The sequence below is a fragment of the Podarcis muralis genome, chromosome 11 (genome assembly GCF_964188315.1).
Source record: "Podarcis muralis chromosome 11, rPodMur119.hap1.1, whole genome shotgun sequence".
In the NCBI taxonomy this organism is placed as follows: Eukaryota; Metazoa; Chordata; class Lepidosauria; order Squamata; family Lacertidae; genus Podarcis; species Podarcis muralis.
In genome coordinates, this window is record NC_135665.1 from 41,698,275 (window position 1) to 41,714,037 (window position 15,763).

General features: G+C 40.4%; 1 protein-coding gene across 5 annotated transcripts in view; it reads right to left on the reverse strand.

The window, feature by feature from the left end:
* Positions 1-581: 581 nt before the first annotated feature.
* The window catches only part of IPO11 (importin 11), a 70,949-nt gene continuing 55,767 nt past the window's right edge, over positions 582-15,763 (reverse strand). For 4 of the 5 annotated variants that reach the window (XM_028748258.2, XM_028748262.2, XM_028748259.2 and 1 more), the window contains exons 28-30: positions 12,419-12,514; positions 10,521-10,605; positions 582-950 (exon numbers count right to left, since the gene is read on the reverse strand). In XM_028748258.2, the coding sequence (XP_028604091.2) occupies positions 786-950; positions 10,521-10,605; positions 12,419-12,514 (346 nt within the window). In that variant the 3' untranslated portion in view covers positions 582-785. The remainder of the gene's footprint in view (positions 951-10,520; positions 10,606-12,418; positions 12,515-15,763) is intronic. The other variant, XM_028748261.2, reaches the window with a different exon arrangement.

Here is a 15,763-nt window from a genome sequence, read left to right on the forward strand (position 1 = left end):
TACCCAAGCACCATGTTCATTTAGGGTGTATAATATATTCACCTCCCATCATCCTGAGACCGGGTTATCAATTTTGAACTCACACATAGACAAATCCACCACTGGGTCCACGTGCTACATTTTAAATCAAAATCATTTTTGAGGAGCTAAGACAAAAGCAAATTTATTAAACCTTTACATTCTACAGGTAATCAACATAGTAAATTCAAAACATTTGGATGACCTTATTGGTTTTCTTTTTTTGCAAAAGACGTCCAACTCCCCACAGAGGAAGCCCTTAGAATACTTGCCACTATTTATACTATTTAAATTGAAGACTCAGTTGAGGACTTGCTCACCTCACATTCCTTCCCTCCACTCTTCAAACCTTACATTTTATTACAAGTTGAATAGTAAACAAAAGTGTAAGGCAGTCTAAGAGAGCTGATATCCTTCCAGAAAAAAAATATCTGTAGCCACTATTTCTTAAGTGTTAGGACATGATTGAAAGATCAAAGCCACGGCCATTCTAGAAACAGTAAATTAAACACCTTTACTCCATATGCAAATTGCATTTTCGTGAAACAAGCATGTAAAACTAATTAGAAGAGAGTTTATATTTATTATTTCAATCTTGTCTTAATTGGAAAAAACAATAATCCAGCACCATAGCCTCTTTTTCCGTAGCTGCCAAAAGAAATTCTCTCTTAAAAGCTGGGTTTTGCAGTTAGATGTAAGGCTGCTTAGTTTGCCCTTATAATGTTGAAGTGAAGAAAAGAGAAGTAGAAATTTTTGTCTCTGCTTTTTCAGAAGCCTTGTAAGAAGTCTTGGAGTTGAGTGACTATTTCTGTATCCACAGTTTCCATGAGCGCCTGAAAGCCTTGTTCTCCCAGCAATTCCTGTTGTGCTTTTAGCTTCTCATATACAAATTGCTGCAGCGACACAGTGTGTACTGGATCCTTCAGTGCAAGCTGTGGGATACAGATAAGAACAATATATAATAATGAAAACAGCAGGCAAACCCAGGGCAACGATGACTCATTCATCTATTTTATAATCTAAGTTGGAGTAAAAAAAAAAAGCTTTTGTTTTCTGCAATTCTTACATCTGCCCGTTCCAAATTCTTCCAAAGAGGAACTCTGCTATTTCATCCATTGAAATTAATCTTTAGCTGCAGTGCTCATTAATTTAACATTGCTCACATCCCCAAACGACAGATATCTTCATTTTTGCAGTTTTACCTCTCTCAGGAAATTCTAAAAGCTTAAGTACCACTGTTAAATTTCTCATCAGCCAACTCAGACAGATGCTACACCAAGAAATAGCTCAGAATACCCAGGCTAAAAAAGTGTGAGGCAAAGCAAATAGGTGTTAAGATCTGCACATCAACAGAGCTGCAGCCTCAGCCCAAATGTCAAGCAGTTTTACTTTCAGATTGGTCTGACTGATCTTTCTCCCTCTGATTATAAACATATATATTTATTATTTGAAGGCTGTGGCGTCTCTTTCAATTCTCCAGTGCTCAGTGAGATACACACAGTGCCTTCTGGCAACGTTTCAAAAGTGAAGGTTTAGAAAATACCAAGTTTCAAGACCTCAACTACGAAACAGAATTGCTATGGAAAATGAGACTAAAGAAAGCCCTTTTTCTATCTCCTTCCCAAGTAATTGCTGAAGAATCTCCTTCAGCCATAAAAACAACCATGTCCTCTAACTGTGCAAGATATTGTTCGGAGAAATCTATGGGGAAATCTACAGGGAAACTGAGAACATAAATTGCAAAGTTCTGTTTGAGAAAAGCACCTTATGTCGTGTAACATTAGCTATTTTTTAAAACTGCATTTCCAACAGATTGACTGATTTTAGAAATACCCTCCCCCAAATCATTCAATGAAGGGGAGAGAAACTTGAAGAAAACTCTAAAATGGCAAACTATACCTTCGAACAGAAGCTTACATGGTGATTTACAATGAATTAATAGTAGCCTCTGTGTCCAAGGTTTGGAATTGGGTTTAAAATTAAAAGTGAGTTTACCACCACAAACATCAATAAGATATAACTGAAGGATTAATAGGAATTATAGTATGGGAAGTTGCAATATTAGGAACAAAAACAAATATGGATGCTCTTTGCTTGGAAAGACTGGAACCTGTCCATTACTGGTCAAGAAACTCTGTTTTCTTCTACTCTTTTGAAATAAAGAATAACTCTGTTGGAAGAAGGTTTCCAAATCTTTCCCATCCTTAAATTCTTTACTTTTCTGAGATTGCACTCTCTTTAATCCTTTCTCATGTTTGTTCCTGTGGTTGTGTGGTTAGAGTGTCACTTTGCAGAACTAGAAGTTTCGATTCTAGACCTGCTTGTGCCTCCCCCCCCCCCCCGTACAACGTCACTCTTGTCTTCTGTGATGCCAAAAAGTGAATTTCCCCTGTGAAGTGTACCTTATGGTGCCATTGGCCCTAGAGTAGTGGGACCAGAGAATGGGATGTAAGAAAAAGAGCTGTCTTGATATATATTTCTTTTTAATCGTGTTAAGAGCAACTGAAAAAAATAATTTGCTAAATTCTGCAATTTTGTTCTGCAAATTGTTATGTACTACTTTGCCAAATTAACGATTATTTGCCTGTCACAGTATTGTTGTCTGAACAAAGACCTAAATAGGGATAGTACTGTAGCCCTGCTTCATCCTGTGCAGTTTAACTGTCAACTTATTAATAGTATCTCATCTCCCTAGGCAACAATAAGAAATCACTTATTCTGTCAGACTAGTTTAACCAACCTTAGCAGTTTTCTAATTATGAGAGCCTCTCCAAAATATTTTTAGCCGGCAGCAGCTTCCTTGATAAAACAGCTTAGTTAGCTGTGCCGCATCCCAACAAAATGTTAAAATGGAAGTTTACTAAAGCTATCGTATTTCCAGAATCCAGCAGAATAAAAGTGATCAACGTGGAAATGTACAAAGCTAATGGTGGCATTACAAAGGTAGATGTTATAAAAGGTAAAGGGACCCCTGACCATTAGGTCCAGTCGTGGCCGACTCTGGGGTTGCGGCGCTCATCTCGCTTTATTGGCCGAGGGAGCCGGCCTACAGCTTCCGGGTCATGTGGCCAGCATGACTAAGCTGCTTCTGGCAAACCAGAGCAGCGCACGGAAACACAGTTTACCTTCCCGCTGGAGCGGTACCTATTTATCTACTTGCACTTTGCCATGCTTTTGAACTGCTAGGTTGGCAGGAGCTGGGACTGAGCAACGGGAGCTCACCTCGTCGCGGGGATTCGAACCGCCGACCTTCTGATCGGAAAGCCCAAGAGGCTCAGCGGTTTAGACAAAAGCACCACCTGAGTCCCATGTAGATGTTATAGCCATGTACAGTTTCCCAGATTAAGGGCTGTGTCCAAAAAACTCATTGTGTGTTTGGAACAACTTCCGCAAGCTCCACAGAACTTCCCCCATACGTTGGTGGCGGGGGAGCAGGGAGAGGGAAGTCCCACTGCGTTCATGGAAGTCAAGTCCGCATGCCCAATTACTCACAGTTGGATACAACCCAGTGTATCTATCAGTTAGTTAAAAGCACTGACTGCTTGCTGTGGTGGGTTGATGTGAGGTGGCCATTTTGGCATATAAATAGGATAGAAATAAGTAACAACTACACACACACACACACACACACACACACACACACCCTCTGCATGTGCTTTTAGGAGGGGCGCACCTCCAATATGTGGTGCCTGACTATGTTATTTGAGGCATTTTTTTTTGGAAATTAAAAACTAGCTTTGTGGCAATGGCTGCCGCTGCTGTTTCATTTCCATAAGAACACAACAAGCTGCACCGCGGAATGAACATCAGTGCCAAGAGACTAATATTTAACTGGGTTTTAGAAATTTAGGCAGATCTGCAAATGTCTCTGAGGCAATGAGACTAAATAGTCCCAAGTGCTTAAGTATCCTAGAGAAAAGCAATTTGAAAATCACATTAATAATTAATATTTTGTACAATTAGTCGGTGCATTGTTTTTTACTCCATTATAAAGTTTGTCTGGCTACACAGCCACTTAATGCCTATTTTTGCTCATATCTTATAATTATGGTTTAATCAAAGAATATTCAAATGTTTATAGTAAAACACTAGCACTAAAAAGACTGTCTTTAGTGAAACAACACAACACAGATATCACAAACTTGGGTTTGTGCCCAGGCTTTACTGTCAGCAAGCCTTACTTGGCTGTGAGGTGAAAGGAGGGCTTTTTCTGTGGTGGCCCCTGAACTACAGTATTTCCACACCATGCACATGGTTTCCCCCAAAGAATTCTGGGAACTGTCCATTGATAAGGATGCTGGGAATTTTTCTATCCCGGGATTTTTTTAAGCCTTGTGCTTTAAATGTGTGGTATGGATGTGACCTCAATTTCTCTTGCATCTTATTGAAAACTGGCAAACTTTGGCTATTGGTAAATTGAGCTTTTTTGGGGGGGGGGGGGACTGATAATTTGGCTTTTGTTCAGAAATCTGTATTGCTGTTCCTAGCCTTGATTCTAAGTTATTGTATATTATATTATACTTTAGTTTTCAACATATTTACATGAACCATTTTGGGAATATTCCTGCTGAAAGATGGCATACAAATATAGCATGCTAATAAAAACAACACCTGTAATTCTACACTGCTGACTTAAATGCTCCATAGTTTTGTAGTTTGGCAGCTTTATTGCTGCTAAGCAGTAAAGCTGTTAGGGAATGGGGGAAACCCATAAACTACCAATTTCGCTGGAGAACTGAATTAATAAATTTATGTTCTAGCATAATTTACATACACTATCAGGTGGAAACACAGTCTATATTTTATAGTGTACCTTCTATGAAAAAATCTATATTTGTTTACACATACAGCAACCTCCTTTTAGAACCTGCTTTGGGGAGTGCGCCTTCAAAAAGGCAATATATATTTCTAAAGCTCCTTAATTCTAGAGCATCTTGACTAAAATGTAAGAAATAAAATTAGTATATTTGTTTGGATGATTAAATCCTGGCATGTACAAGCTTTATGGACCCCACACACAACTGCTTTGCTCCTCATTTCACAACTTTAAAGTTGGCTCTGTGTATGTCTGGCTTATTAAGCCGTGATTTGATCATCTAATCCATGTAAGAGTTATAAAATGCCTCCTCACCCCAGGTGAGATCAACAATACCCTTATCCCAAACTCTCCATCCTTTCATTAATATACAGTGGTACCTCGGGTTAAGTACTTAATTTGTTCCGGAGGTCTGTTCTTAACCTGAAGCTGTTCTTAACCTGAAGCACCACTTTAGCTAATGGGGCCTCCTGCTGCTGCCGGAGCACGATTTCTGTTCTCATCCTGAGGCAAAGTTCTTAACCCGAGGTACTATTTCTGGGTTAGCAGAGTCTGTAACCTGAAGCGTATGTAACCTGAAGCGTATGTAACCTGAGGTACCGCTGTATATGGTTCATACTGGCCCCCATTAAAAAGTGCTAGAACAATAATTTTATATCATTTACGCTCAATGAAGAATGTATCGAAAACGTCCAAATTCAAATGAAGTACGACGCTAATGAGATTTGATTTCATGCTTAATGAATCCAAAACTTATTCTAGGTGATCTCATGTCAATAACTGAGAGGTAACCTAATTATACTCTTTGAAATCAATCACTACAAAGAGACAAATTATTTCAGTCATTAATGTATTTTTCAATTAGAGTGTATTACAGTGTAGAAGGGGGGGGGGGGACTAAACAAACCACAATTCATAATGTAATGCTATTAAATCCTGCAAATAAAAATTGCTCATGATTAATCAGCATATTCTTAAAGATTGTCAAAGCATATTACGCTAAACAAAGATTAAGTCACAAAATAGGGTTTTTAATATATATTGCTGGTTCTAAAAAGCAAGATTATATTTTTTCTACTACAATATAAGGAATTGTAAGACTGGAACTAGAGTTTACAAAAAGCAGCAGCCCTGAGTCTCCTCGTCTTTCCTATGCCATTGCCTACCATGACAGAATCTGTGAAGTACAGTGGTACCTCGGGTTAAGTACTTAATTCGTTCCGGAGGTCTGTTCTTAACCTGAAACTGTTCTTAACCTGAGGCACCACTTTAGCTAATGGGGCCTCCTGCTGCTGCCGTGCTGCCAGAGCACGATTTCTGTTCTCATCCTGAAGCAAAGTTCTTAACCTGAAGCACTATTTCTGGGTTAGCAGAGTCTGTAACCTGAAGCGTATGTAACCTGAGGTACTACTGTACCATGGTTTATCATGAACAAGCAGTGAGTACATTGCTGAATCGCTCCCATTTCTCTCCTCCCTTCACTGAACTGGAAGGAACAAACCTTGGCCTTTGTTTATAAGGGCATGTGGACCAATGCTCATGGTTTGTTTCTCCAAAAGAAACCATGTAAGCCAATAACTAATCTTGGCCTAGCACTCTGGTTTGTTTGCAGAGAAACAAACCATGAACACAGGTTCACACACCATGGCAAGCCAAGATTTGTGCTTCAAGCCATGGCTCCCAGGCCAAGAAAGGGAGGAACAAAACAGGAATGATTCAGCAGCATGCACTACTAAGCCATGTGCATTCACAGCAAGCCATGGCAATGTGCAACTGTACCCAGTGTCTAGTTTTCGCCTCAGAATCTCAGCATAAAAATCCATGTACTCTGAACGAGCTGAAAAATTCTAACTACAAATCAACTGCAAACACATAATAAAGAGTGTATTCAGGCAACTGGGAGTTAGGCAATAGCCCCTTAAGTGCTTACCATAAGGAGAGGTTCTAATAGTATCGCACAACATGGCTGGATTAAGTGTTAAAACACATTTTTTTTGCATGTGTTTTGGAACAGCTATGATAGGGTTTTGCTGTATGAGTCAGAGGTTGTGAATGACTGCTTACTCATATGGTTGTACCTGCCACAGAGTAAAATTCCAAAGAGGCTACTGTGTGGTTTGGGGCATCTAAATCCATCCACTTGGAAATCACGTTAGTAGCTGATGGCCTTTTTGTGTGTGCACATGGACTGCAAGATATATGTATTTTAAAATTTAAAATTATGATATATTCATTTGGAATGAAAGCGGGTGGAATAGAAATCAAATAGCTAGCTCAATGCTCAATAAACATTCACAGCACACAAATGTCCTTTTGTCTTTATGAATACAATTTGTGATGATTTAGGATTTCAGTGCTAAAATGGCTCCCAGAAATTTTGCTGAGGACCACCAATCAGATCAAATCTTAATTCTAATCACAAACAAGGCCATTCAGACTAATCAGATTCAACGAGAAAGAAGAAGCTCTCAAAAACCAAAGAAGCGTTGTGACTTTAAGTGGCTCAGCAGTCACTAAATCTACTTAAGTAGAAAGAAAAATGATTTTAACTTTATGACCAAAAAAATTGGAATTATTTTCATTCTAATTCCTAGGGTTTGTGATAGTTCTTCACTTAGCCAACAGGAGGCATTCTTCACCAAAGTTTAAAGTACTACAGTCTAACTTCACAAGCTGAGACATTTCACAACTCAATTTCTGTTTCTCTGTTTCCTTCAGAGTTGGTGTCAGCAGTTGAAGTGTAATATACCTAGTATTAGCGGCCAGGAAAGGCCTAGGTAAACCAGCCAAGTTTTCAGCAAACCCCACAAACCTTTGATAAGTAGAAAAAAGAATTCCATTAATGAGCCTGGATAGTAATTTTCTATTTCTTGTCATTCATATAGGGGAATTTTCTCCCTTTGCCTTATTTGTGTCTTATACAACAAAATATGTCTTTTATTCTTGCATGTTGGACTATGTCTTCCTTCCGTTTCTATTCCTCATTAATGATGATTAGTGCTTCATACTGCTGTAACATTTTCAAGCTATAGGCTTATAAGTAAAACATATCTAATTCTGAAGCTGCAATCTTATGCACACCCACTTGGAGGTAAGTTCCATTTAACTTAGCAGGACATACTTATGTGCTAACATGTCTAGGATTCAGATGTATCCCTCTGAACAACCCAGCAAAGACAGTATTTATTTCTCTCATGTGAGTCATCTTTTCCCATAGAAACAAAACCATAAACCTCCCTGTATTTAATTTATAGTTTTAATCACTCTATCTTGCTTAATTATAATATGGACATCTGTGACTCATTGGGTGGTTACAGAATCTAGAGCAACTACATGCACTTCACGGAAGCATGGCTGTGTCTCAATATGGAATCCTAAAATAGTTCCATCGTATTTCTGATCATTGTCTATGTGCAGTAACATTTTGTAGTGTGAAGCCATTAGAAATATAGGAATGAGTGCCCTGAAACTCAATTTAGATTATCAAGTAGAACTTTTAAAATTCAGGGTCTCTAACGAAGCATTTTCAGGAATGTTATTTCTGTCATGTGCAGGGCCAATTAGAACAGCAGAGTTTCAATTTGTGGATGATAGAGTTGTGTTGAGAGAACACAACTGGATTTTTCAGCAGTGAGGAACACCATTGGTATTTGAGATAATATTAAATGACCAAGAAACACTCCCCACCCCTTCTTTTGCAGAACACATTATTTAAAGTGAAGTATTATTGACCAGTGAAGCAAGAGTGCATGGATACCCATGGTTTGGGGGCCAGTGGTCAAATCTCAGTGACACTGGTGCCCACATGCATGACAATCACTGACTCCTTCCTCATTCTGTTAGCCTGTCAATATAGCTGGTGGTTCCCACAAACTTCATAATCAGGAAAGGCAAATGATTTGAAATAAACCTAATTTAAAAACTGGGCATGAAAGCAAACTAGCATCAGGATGAACTTCCTAATCTGTTTCAAACGGGAGTATGCACATTCCTATTCCTTGCCCTATGAGCTGGGACTAGCACTCAGTTGCTAGGATAGCAAGCTCCCTTGCCGAGTCACACACAAGAACTTCTTCATGTGATCTTCCTACCCCCTTTAGACAGAGACCAGAATCATGTTTTCTGGGTCTCTGCTAGCATGGAGCACCAAATTCACACCAGCTGCTCACTCAGAGGAGGGAGAATGAACCAAATGCCAGTCCCTACTATGTGGAACCATTGGTCAATAAAATTATCACCAGTTGTCTAGTATTTCCTCCCCAATTATAATCTTGTTCTTGCAAGTTTTGCAGACCATATACATATAAGTATACATATTGTGTGTGTGTGTGCATATGTGTAGTTTTTTTAATCAACTGCATACTAAATTATCCATGTGCCCTATATTTTGAATGTTATATAAAAGGGGATCAATTATCTTGCTTTTCTTTGTTATTTATTGATGTAGGTTTACACTATTCTAAACACACACATGAATTAAAGAAGATCCTCTGTGCATAAAATGTTTCCTTACTTTTGATCATTTCCAAGCCATTGTTTCACATTTTTTCAACACTCTATGTTTTATTTTTTTTAAAGCAGTTATTCTAAGCAGGAGTAAGTTATTCTCAGTTTGTGAGGAATAACTCCTCAGTCTGTCATAAACTGCCCTGAGCTATGTTTTTAAAAAGCAAAAAGTTAGATTATTAAGTTCCCTGCTCCAGGTTACAGGCCCTGGAGGTGCTAAATTAAGATGTGAACAAGATGGGGAAAGCCAAGTCTTTAGTAACTTTTAAGAATGGCAGTGTTAATGTTTAGAGCAAAATATACTGGCAATCTGGTATGTAGAAAGCAAAGGAGGAAGGGCCCCCACAGTTTTACATGAAAACTGAAGTCTACAAAAGAATATCTGAGGTAATTTTAATCTGTTTTAGTATTTTAACTTTTGTAAGTTTTAAAGTAAGGTTGTAAATTGTTGTTGATTTTATTGTCTTATCTTTTTGTAAACTGCTTTGAGATTAGTATTTTTTACAACCAAGCAATGTATAAATTTCATGAAATAAACAAGCAAATGAATGGTGGGCCAAATGGCAGCATTCTAGGATCCAATGACATGCGCAACCAGTTCAGCATACCCAAAGGGGCACTGGGCTTATGTTGCTCAAATAGTGGCTCTCCGTGTCAGACAGAGAACTGCTTTTGAAACTGAGGGGATTTTCAAAAGCAGCATGTGGTGTGGTATGCATTGGTCTGCTCTTCAAAAGTCAAACAACCCAAGGAATTCTAGAGAATCCTCTGGGTAATTTTTGAGTTTCCTCAGTTAATCTTCTAACTTCTTCTATAAGTCTCTGTCTGTCTGTCTGTCTGTCTGTCTCTCTCTCTCTCTCTCTCTCTCTCTCTCTCTCTCTCTCTCTGTGTGTGTGTGTGTGTGTGTGTGTCTGTCTGTCTGTCTGAATATGGTTCTAGTTTTCTTTAGAATCCAAAGATGCTGTTCCCAAGTCCAGCTACCAGAATCCTGTCTATGCTGCATTGTTTCTACAAACATGAACAGTAGAAGCATAAACATCACAGCCTAACTGCACAGTGCAGGATGGGGCTGAGTGTTTCAGGAACTACGGACATGATAGCAATTAAACCGAGGAACAAAAAAGTTGGTCTATGCATGGCTAAATTACATCTTTCGACACTCAAAGTGCTGGGCACGTACCATCTTTTTCCTTTTGTCCTGCTCTGTGGGAGGCTCTTCTTCTTCCGTCACTTTGGGCTCTTCAGAAAGAGACATCAGCATACAACTAAAAAACAGGATGCAAATAAATTAGGGCTTTCAACTTAGGCATGCCAAGAGAAGTTAAAAGTCTAATATACTTTTTTTTTTGGTCTTCTCATTCAAACTGTTTGTTGCATCCTCATATAGGTTCACTGTACAAAGGGAATTGTGCTTGCAACACAAGGTCACAAATGCAATGTTATGTTTATCTTTGGGTCTGTGATTGGATCCTTAAAGATCTGTTTTGTAACTTTTAAAGCTCCATGGAGTGTGAGGGCTTCAAAGCAAGGGTATAAAACAAAGAACAACATTTACCTGTTGTTCACAGATAGATAAACACAAGAGGGAACCTGCACTGCTTCTTGAACTCTGTTTATAGCATCACTCCAAATTCTTCTGGATACAGGCAACAGAAGGCAATGAATGTAAAAGCCCCATTGATCAGTGCTCTACTTCCCTGTCTCTGGAATTGTAATCTCATGATAAATTGACTGTGTAAAAAGAGTTCATGAGCCAGGCACCCAGAGCAATCATCACAGATTGCTATGCCAGCAACACCAGAAATCTCTTGATGAGGATGAGAGAAAACACGGATCGAAACACAACAGAACAATACTTTCAGGTGGAAGTGAAGAGTGGTCTCAAGTATGCTTGTAACATGCCAATGTCTTCTGTAATTGCTGCTTTCCTCTGCAGGCATTTTTATTTATTTATTGCATTTATACCCTACCATTTTCTCCAAGGCATACATAGCTCTCCCCCTCCCCTGCGAGGTAGGTTAGGCTGAGAGGCAGTGACTGGCCCAAGGCCACCCAGTGAGCTTCAGGGCTGAGTGGGGATTTGAACCCTGGTCTCCCAGGTTCCAGTCTGATACTCGAACCACTACGCCACACTGGTTATACACTATCATACATAAGAGAACTTTTTTTTGTCGTTTCTGAACCCATATGCAGATATCATGCAACCAAACAAGCCAACAACCTCAGCTTGGAGCCTGGAGCGCCACAGCCAATCAGTGGAGACAGTACTGAGCTAGTTTAGCCAATGGCCTGACTCGGTCTAAGGCATTTTTTTCTGGCCTGTATTCAGTGTAGTAACTGTCTCATCTGCAAAGGAATTTAAGCTTGTGCAGCAGGCCCTCCCCACCTCTCCTTTCCCGACAACTGCTCTGGATTTCTCCAAAGCTCTCTGAAGTGTCAGGGGGCTGGGTCCGGTTGCACAAGCATAAATCTTTGACGGAATGGTTTGTTAGCACTACATTAGCTAAAAATCTATGCTCCTAATTGGCTACTTTAAAATCCTTCAATAATTGCATACAGTTCCGTAAATCCAAATGAGAGGCTTATTTAAGCAGGCTTTATACCGATGCAAGTTGATCTAAACTAAACAAGTCTTGCTCATCTGTACAAAAAAGTAGGCACACATAAATATGGACATTTGTCAATGGATGTATATAAAACTTGAATGCAAAATGATTACCGTATTTTTCTGTGTATAAGACTAGGTTTCCCCCCCTAAAAAATAATGTCAAAATTTTGGGGGCGGCTTATACACAGATACATCTCTCCCCATTTTCTTAAACCGGAGTCCTCCAAAATAGACTGCCCCAAGCAGTCTTATACATGGAGGCGTCTTATAGACAGGAAAATACGGTACTTACATTTGTGAGCCAACCTCTATTAAGGCATTAGCAATCTAGAACTGCCACACTAGTTCACACTTTTAAGTATCAAAGCATACAAATTTCATCTTAACATTCGTAAACAAGGTTGAGCCAAGATGATCTTGGCAGCTTATCAAATGCAGCAGGCGCAAACAAATTAAGCATTTCACTTAACTCTTTGAAAGTTCTTGTTTCCGTGTCTTCAGTCATGACATCGTGAAGCCCTTCTACGGAAATGTTTATGATGCCGCAAAATTTATCTTGGATAATACTGGAAAAGAACAGGAAAACGGTTTAGCTCAACTAACTAAACAGGAAATTTCCTCGGCACTTTTTAAAGGGAACACCTCTGGAGAGCGACTTCCTTTAATTTAGAGCTTAGCCAAGTAAACTCGCAAGCAGCAACTCCAAACTACAGAAACTTCTGTAGTTTCTGTCTCGTAGGCAACTGCAAAACTGACCATAGGGAAAATGAGAGAACACACACCAGGAAAACAACACTTGCATAGCCCCCTCCCCAATAACTGGCTCCAAGCATTTACCTGCCAAACAGGTTTGGCGTGGTTTGCTCTGATAGTGCCAATCACATATTGGAGGAAAGGGGGTGGGCTGGAATCAATCCTCTTGCCCCAAGCAGTTACTGTTAAAACTGACAGCACCAAACATCTGTCACGCCTGCGTGTGAACCCAATTAAAAGCAGAAGAAATGAAATGTGTACACCGCCCCAAGTGCTATATGGAGGGGGTCCATCGACGGGAACGATAACTGAGGATCTGATCTTGAATATCAATTTACAGGGAATCCTCATCTGAAGTGCTGATTTCCCCGTGGATCGGAGGAAAATCTTTAAATGCATGGCTTGCTCTGTGGCAACTTGAATTAATAATAGCACTGGTACGTCTTGCGTACAATTAAATTCAAGATGCAGAAACTCATCTCTGAAATTGTTGCTCAGTGTCCACAACTTGTGGTTAAAGCTCAGAATCAATGTATGTGAAGGACCTAATCTGTCAGCCTGATCCCATCTTGGGATGCCTGCAGGGTGCGTCTCTCTATCTATTATGGCTGCTGCAAAGGTGACCTTTTTTTATTTCTTGCACTTCCTTCATGTCCAGGGGTTTCGCCAATGAAGGGGAATATATATAAAAAAAATGCAATGAAAGATGGTGACTTTTAGAAGCAGAAGCATTTTATTGAATCTCAAGAACATATTTCCCCCTCCAGAATCTTTCATTTTAAAAGCAACAGCCCAGGTTATGGGTGCAATTCTAACCCCAGTTACTTAAGAGTAGGCACCACTGAGTTCAGTAGGATTTCTGAGCCAGTGTGGTGTAGTGGTTAAGAGCAGTGGACTGGTGAACTGGGTTCGATTCCCTGCTCCTCCACATGCAGCTGCTGGGTGACCTTGGGCTAGTCACACTTCTCTGAAGTCTTTGTGGGGGAGGAAGGGAAAGGAGATTGTTAGCCACTTTGAGACTCCTTAAAGGTAAAGGTAAAGGGACCCCTGACCATTAGGTCCAGCCGTGACCGACTCTGGGGTTGTGGCGCTCATCTCGCTTTACTGGCTGAGGGACAGCCAGCGTACAGTTTCCGGGTCATGTGGCCAGCATGACTAAGCTGCTTCTGGCGAACCAGAGCAGCGCATGGAAACACCGTTTACCTTCCTGCCGGAGTGGTACCTATTTATCTACTTGGACTTTGACGTGCTTTCAAACTGCTAGGTTGGCAGGAGCAGGGACTCAGCAACGGGAGCTCACTCCGTCGCGGGGATTCGAACTGCCGACCTTCTGATCGGCAAGTCCTAGGCTCTGTGGTTTAACCCACAGCGCCACCTGTGTCCCTTGAGACTCCTTAGGGTAGTGATAAAGCGGGATATCAAATCCAAACTCTTCTAGCCATAGTTAGGATTACAGCGTACGGGTCCACCAGCACTATAAATTTAAAGCAGTATCATATCACTTTAAACGCTCATGGCTTCTCACAAATGAATCCTGGGAACTATAGCTTGTTAATGGTGCTCAGTTGTTAAAAGACCCTTGTTTTCCTCACAGGGCTGAAGTTCCAAGTAGTTTAACAATCAATCCCTCTCTCCAGGGAAATCTAGCTCTGTGAGAGAACAGAACCCCTGTGTGAAATGGTCATTGCCTGTATATCACAGACACATTTATTTAGTGGAGATTAGGGAGATGAACTTTACTGACGTCCTCTCTGTGAATTGTTTCCATTCCAGATGTTTAACTTTGAGAATTGGTGGTTGAGGTCTGCTTGTTTTCTTTCACATCCCTTTTCCCTTTGGGGTCGTGCCTTTTAGATCACGAGACTGCAGGCAGAGATGGCCCCGCTTTTATTTATTGTGAGAGAGCTAGTTCAGCTGAAGATGGAGTAAAAATGTTTTAAAATAAACAAATAAGGAGAGGACAACTGTAACCCTATTTGGGTATTTGAGCAAACACATGAGCGCTTGAATAGGGAGCAGTGGCATGCACAGGAAACCTCTGAGTTCCCACATGATGGCTGAACTTCAGGCCTTCGTATGTTCAGTAGGAAGGTTTGAAGAGAGTTTCTAAGTACATTCAGTTTGATGCACCTAGAAGCTTCCTTTAGAAGGGTTCCTGATCACGAGGAGGTTTGTGTTCAGCCAAACAACGTTTAAAAGTATCAATCGGATCCTAGTGCTAAACAACTGAATATTTCGGTTCTGAATACACCTTGATCAAGGCACACCGTAGCATTATATAAGTTGATCAGAAGGCTAGGGCCAGTGATGTGTAGACGATTCTGAGTGGAGTAGCAGTAGAATCATAGAATTGCCGAGTTGGAAGGGATCCTGAGGATCATCTAGTCCAACCCCTGCAAAGCAGAAATATGCAGCTGGCCCATATGGGGATAGAACCTGCAGCCCTGGTGTTACCAGCACCACACTCTAACCAATTAAGCTTGATCCTCTTCTCCTATACAGTGGTACTTTGGGTTACAGACGCTTCAGGTTACAGACTCCGCTAACCCAGAAATAGTACCTCGGGTTAAGAACTTTGCTTCAGGATGAGAACAGAAATTGTGCGGCGGTGGCGTGGTGGCAGTGGGAGGCCCCATTAGCTAAAGTGGTGCTTCAGGTTAAGAACAGTTTCAGGTTAAGAACGGACCTCCGGAACGAATTCAGTTCTTAACCCGAGGTACCACTGTACAAGTCTTTGAATTCGGGTTTCTATGATTTAGGGAATGCTGCTGACAACCTCGAAAAATCATCTTTGAAATACTTCCAAGACAAAACTGGTTTTATGTAGTCAAGTTTGCACACTCAGGTATGATTGAGATACCCTCAGTACAGTAGTACGGATAGGTCTCTTTCATTTTCGGAAAGGAACTGTCAGATCTGCTTGAAAATATGTGCTGGCTTGCCTCAAATGTAGTAATGCATTTTGTGTTAACAGACACAGGCCCACCACTGCTCTTCTGGTGTTATGTGTATATTGATATCTTGAATGTATTTCATTTTTGTGATTCTTCCAACTCAAAGGG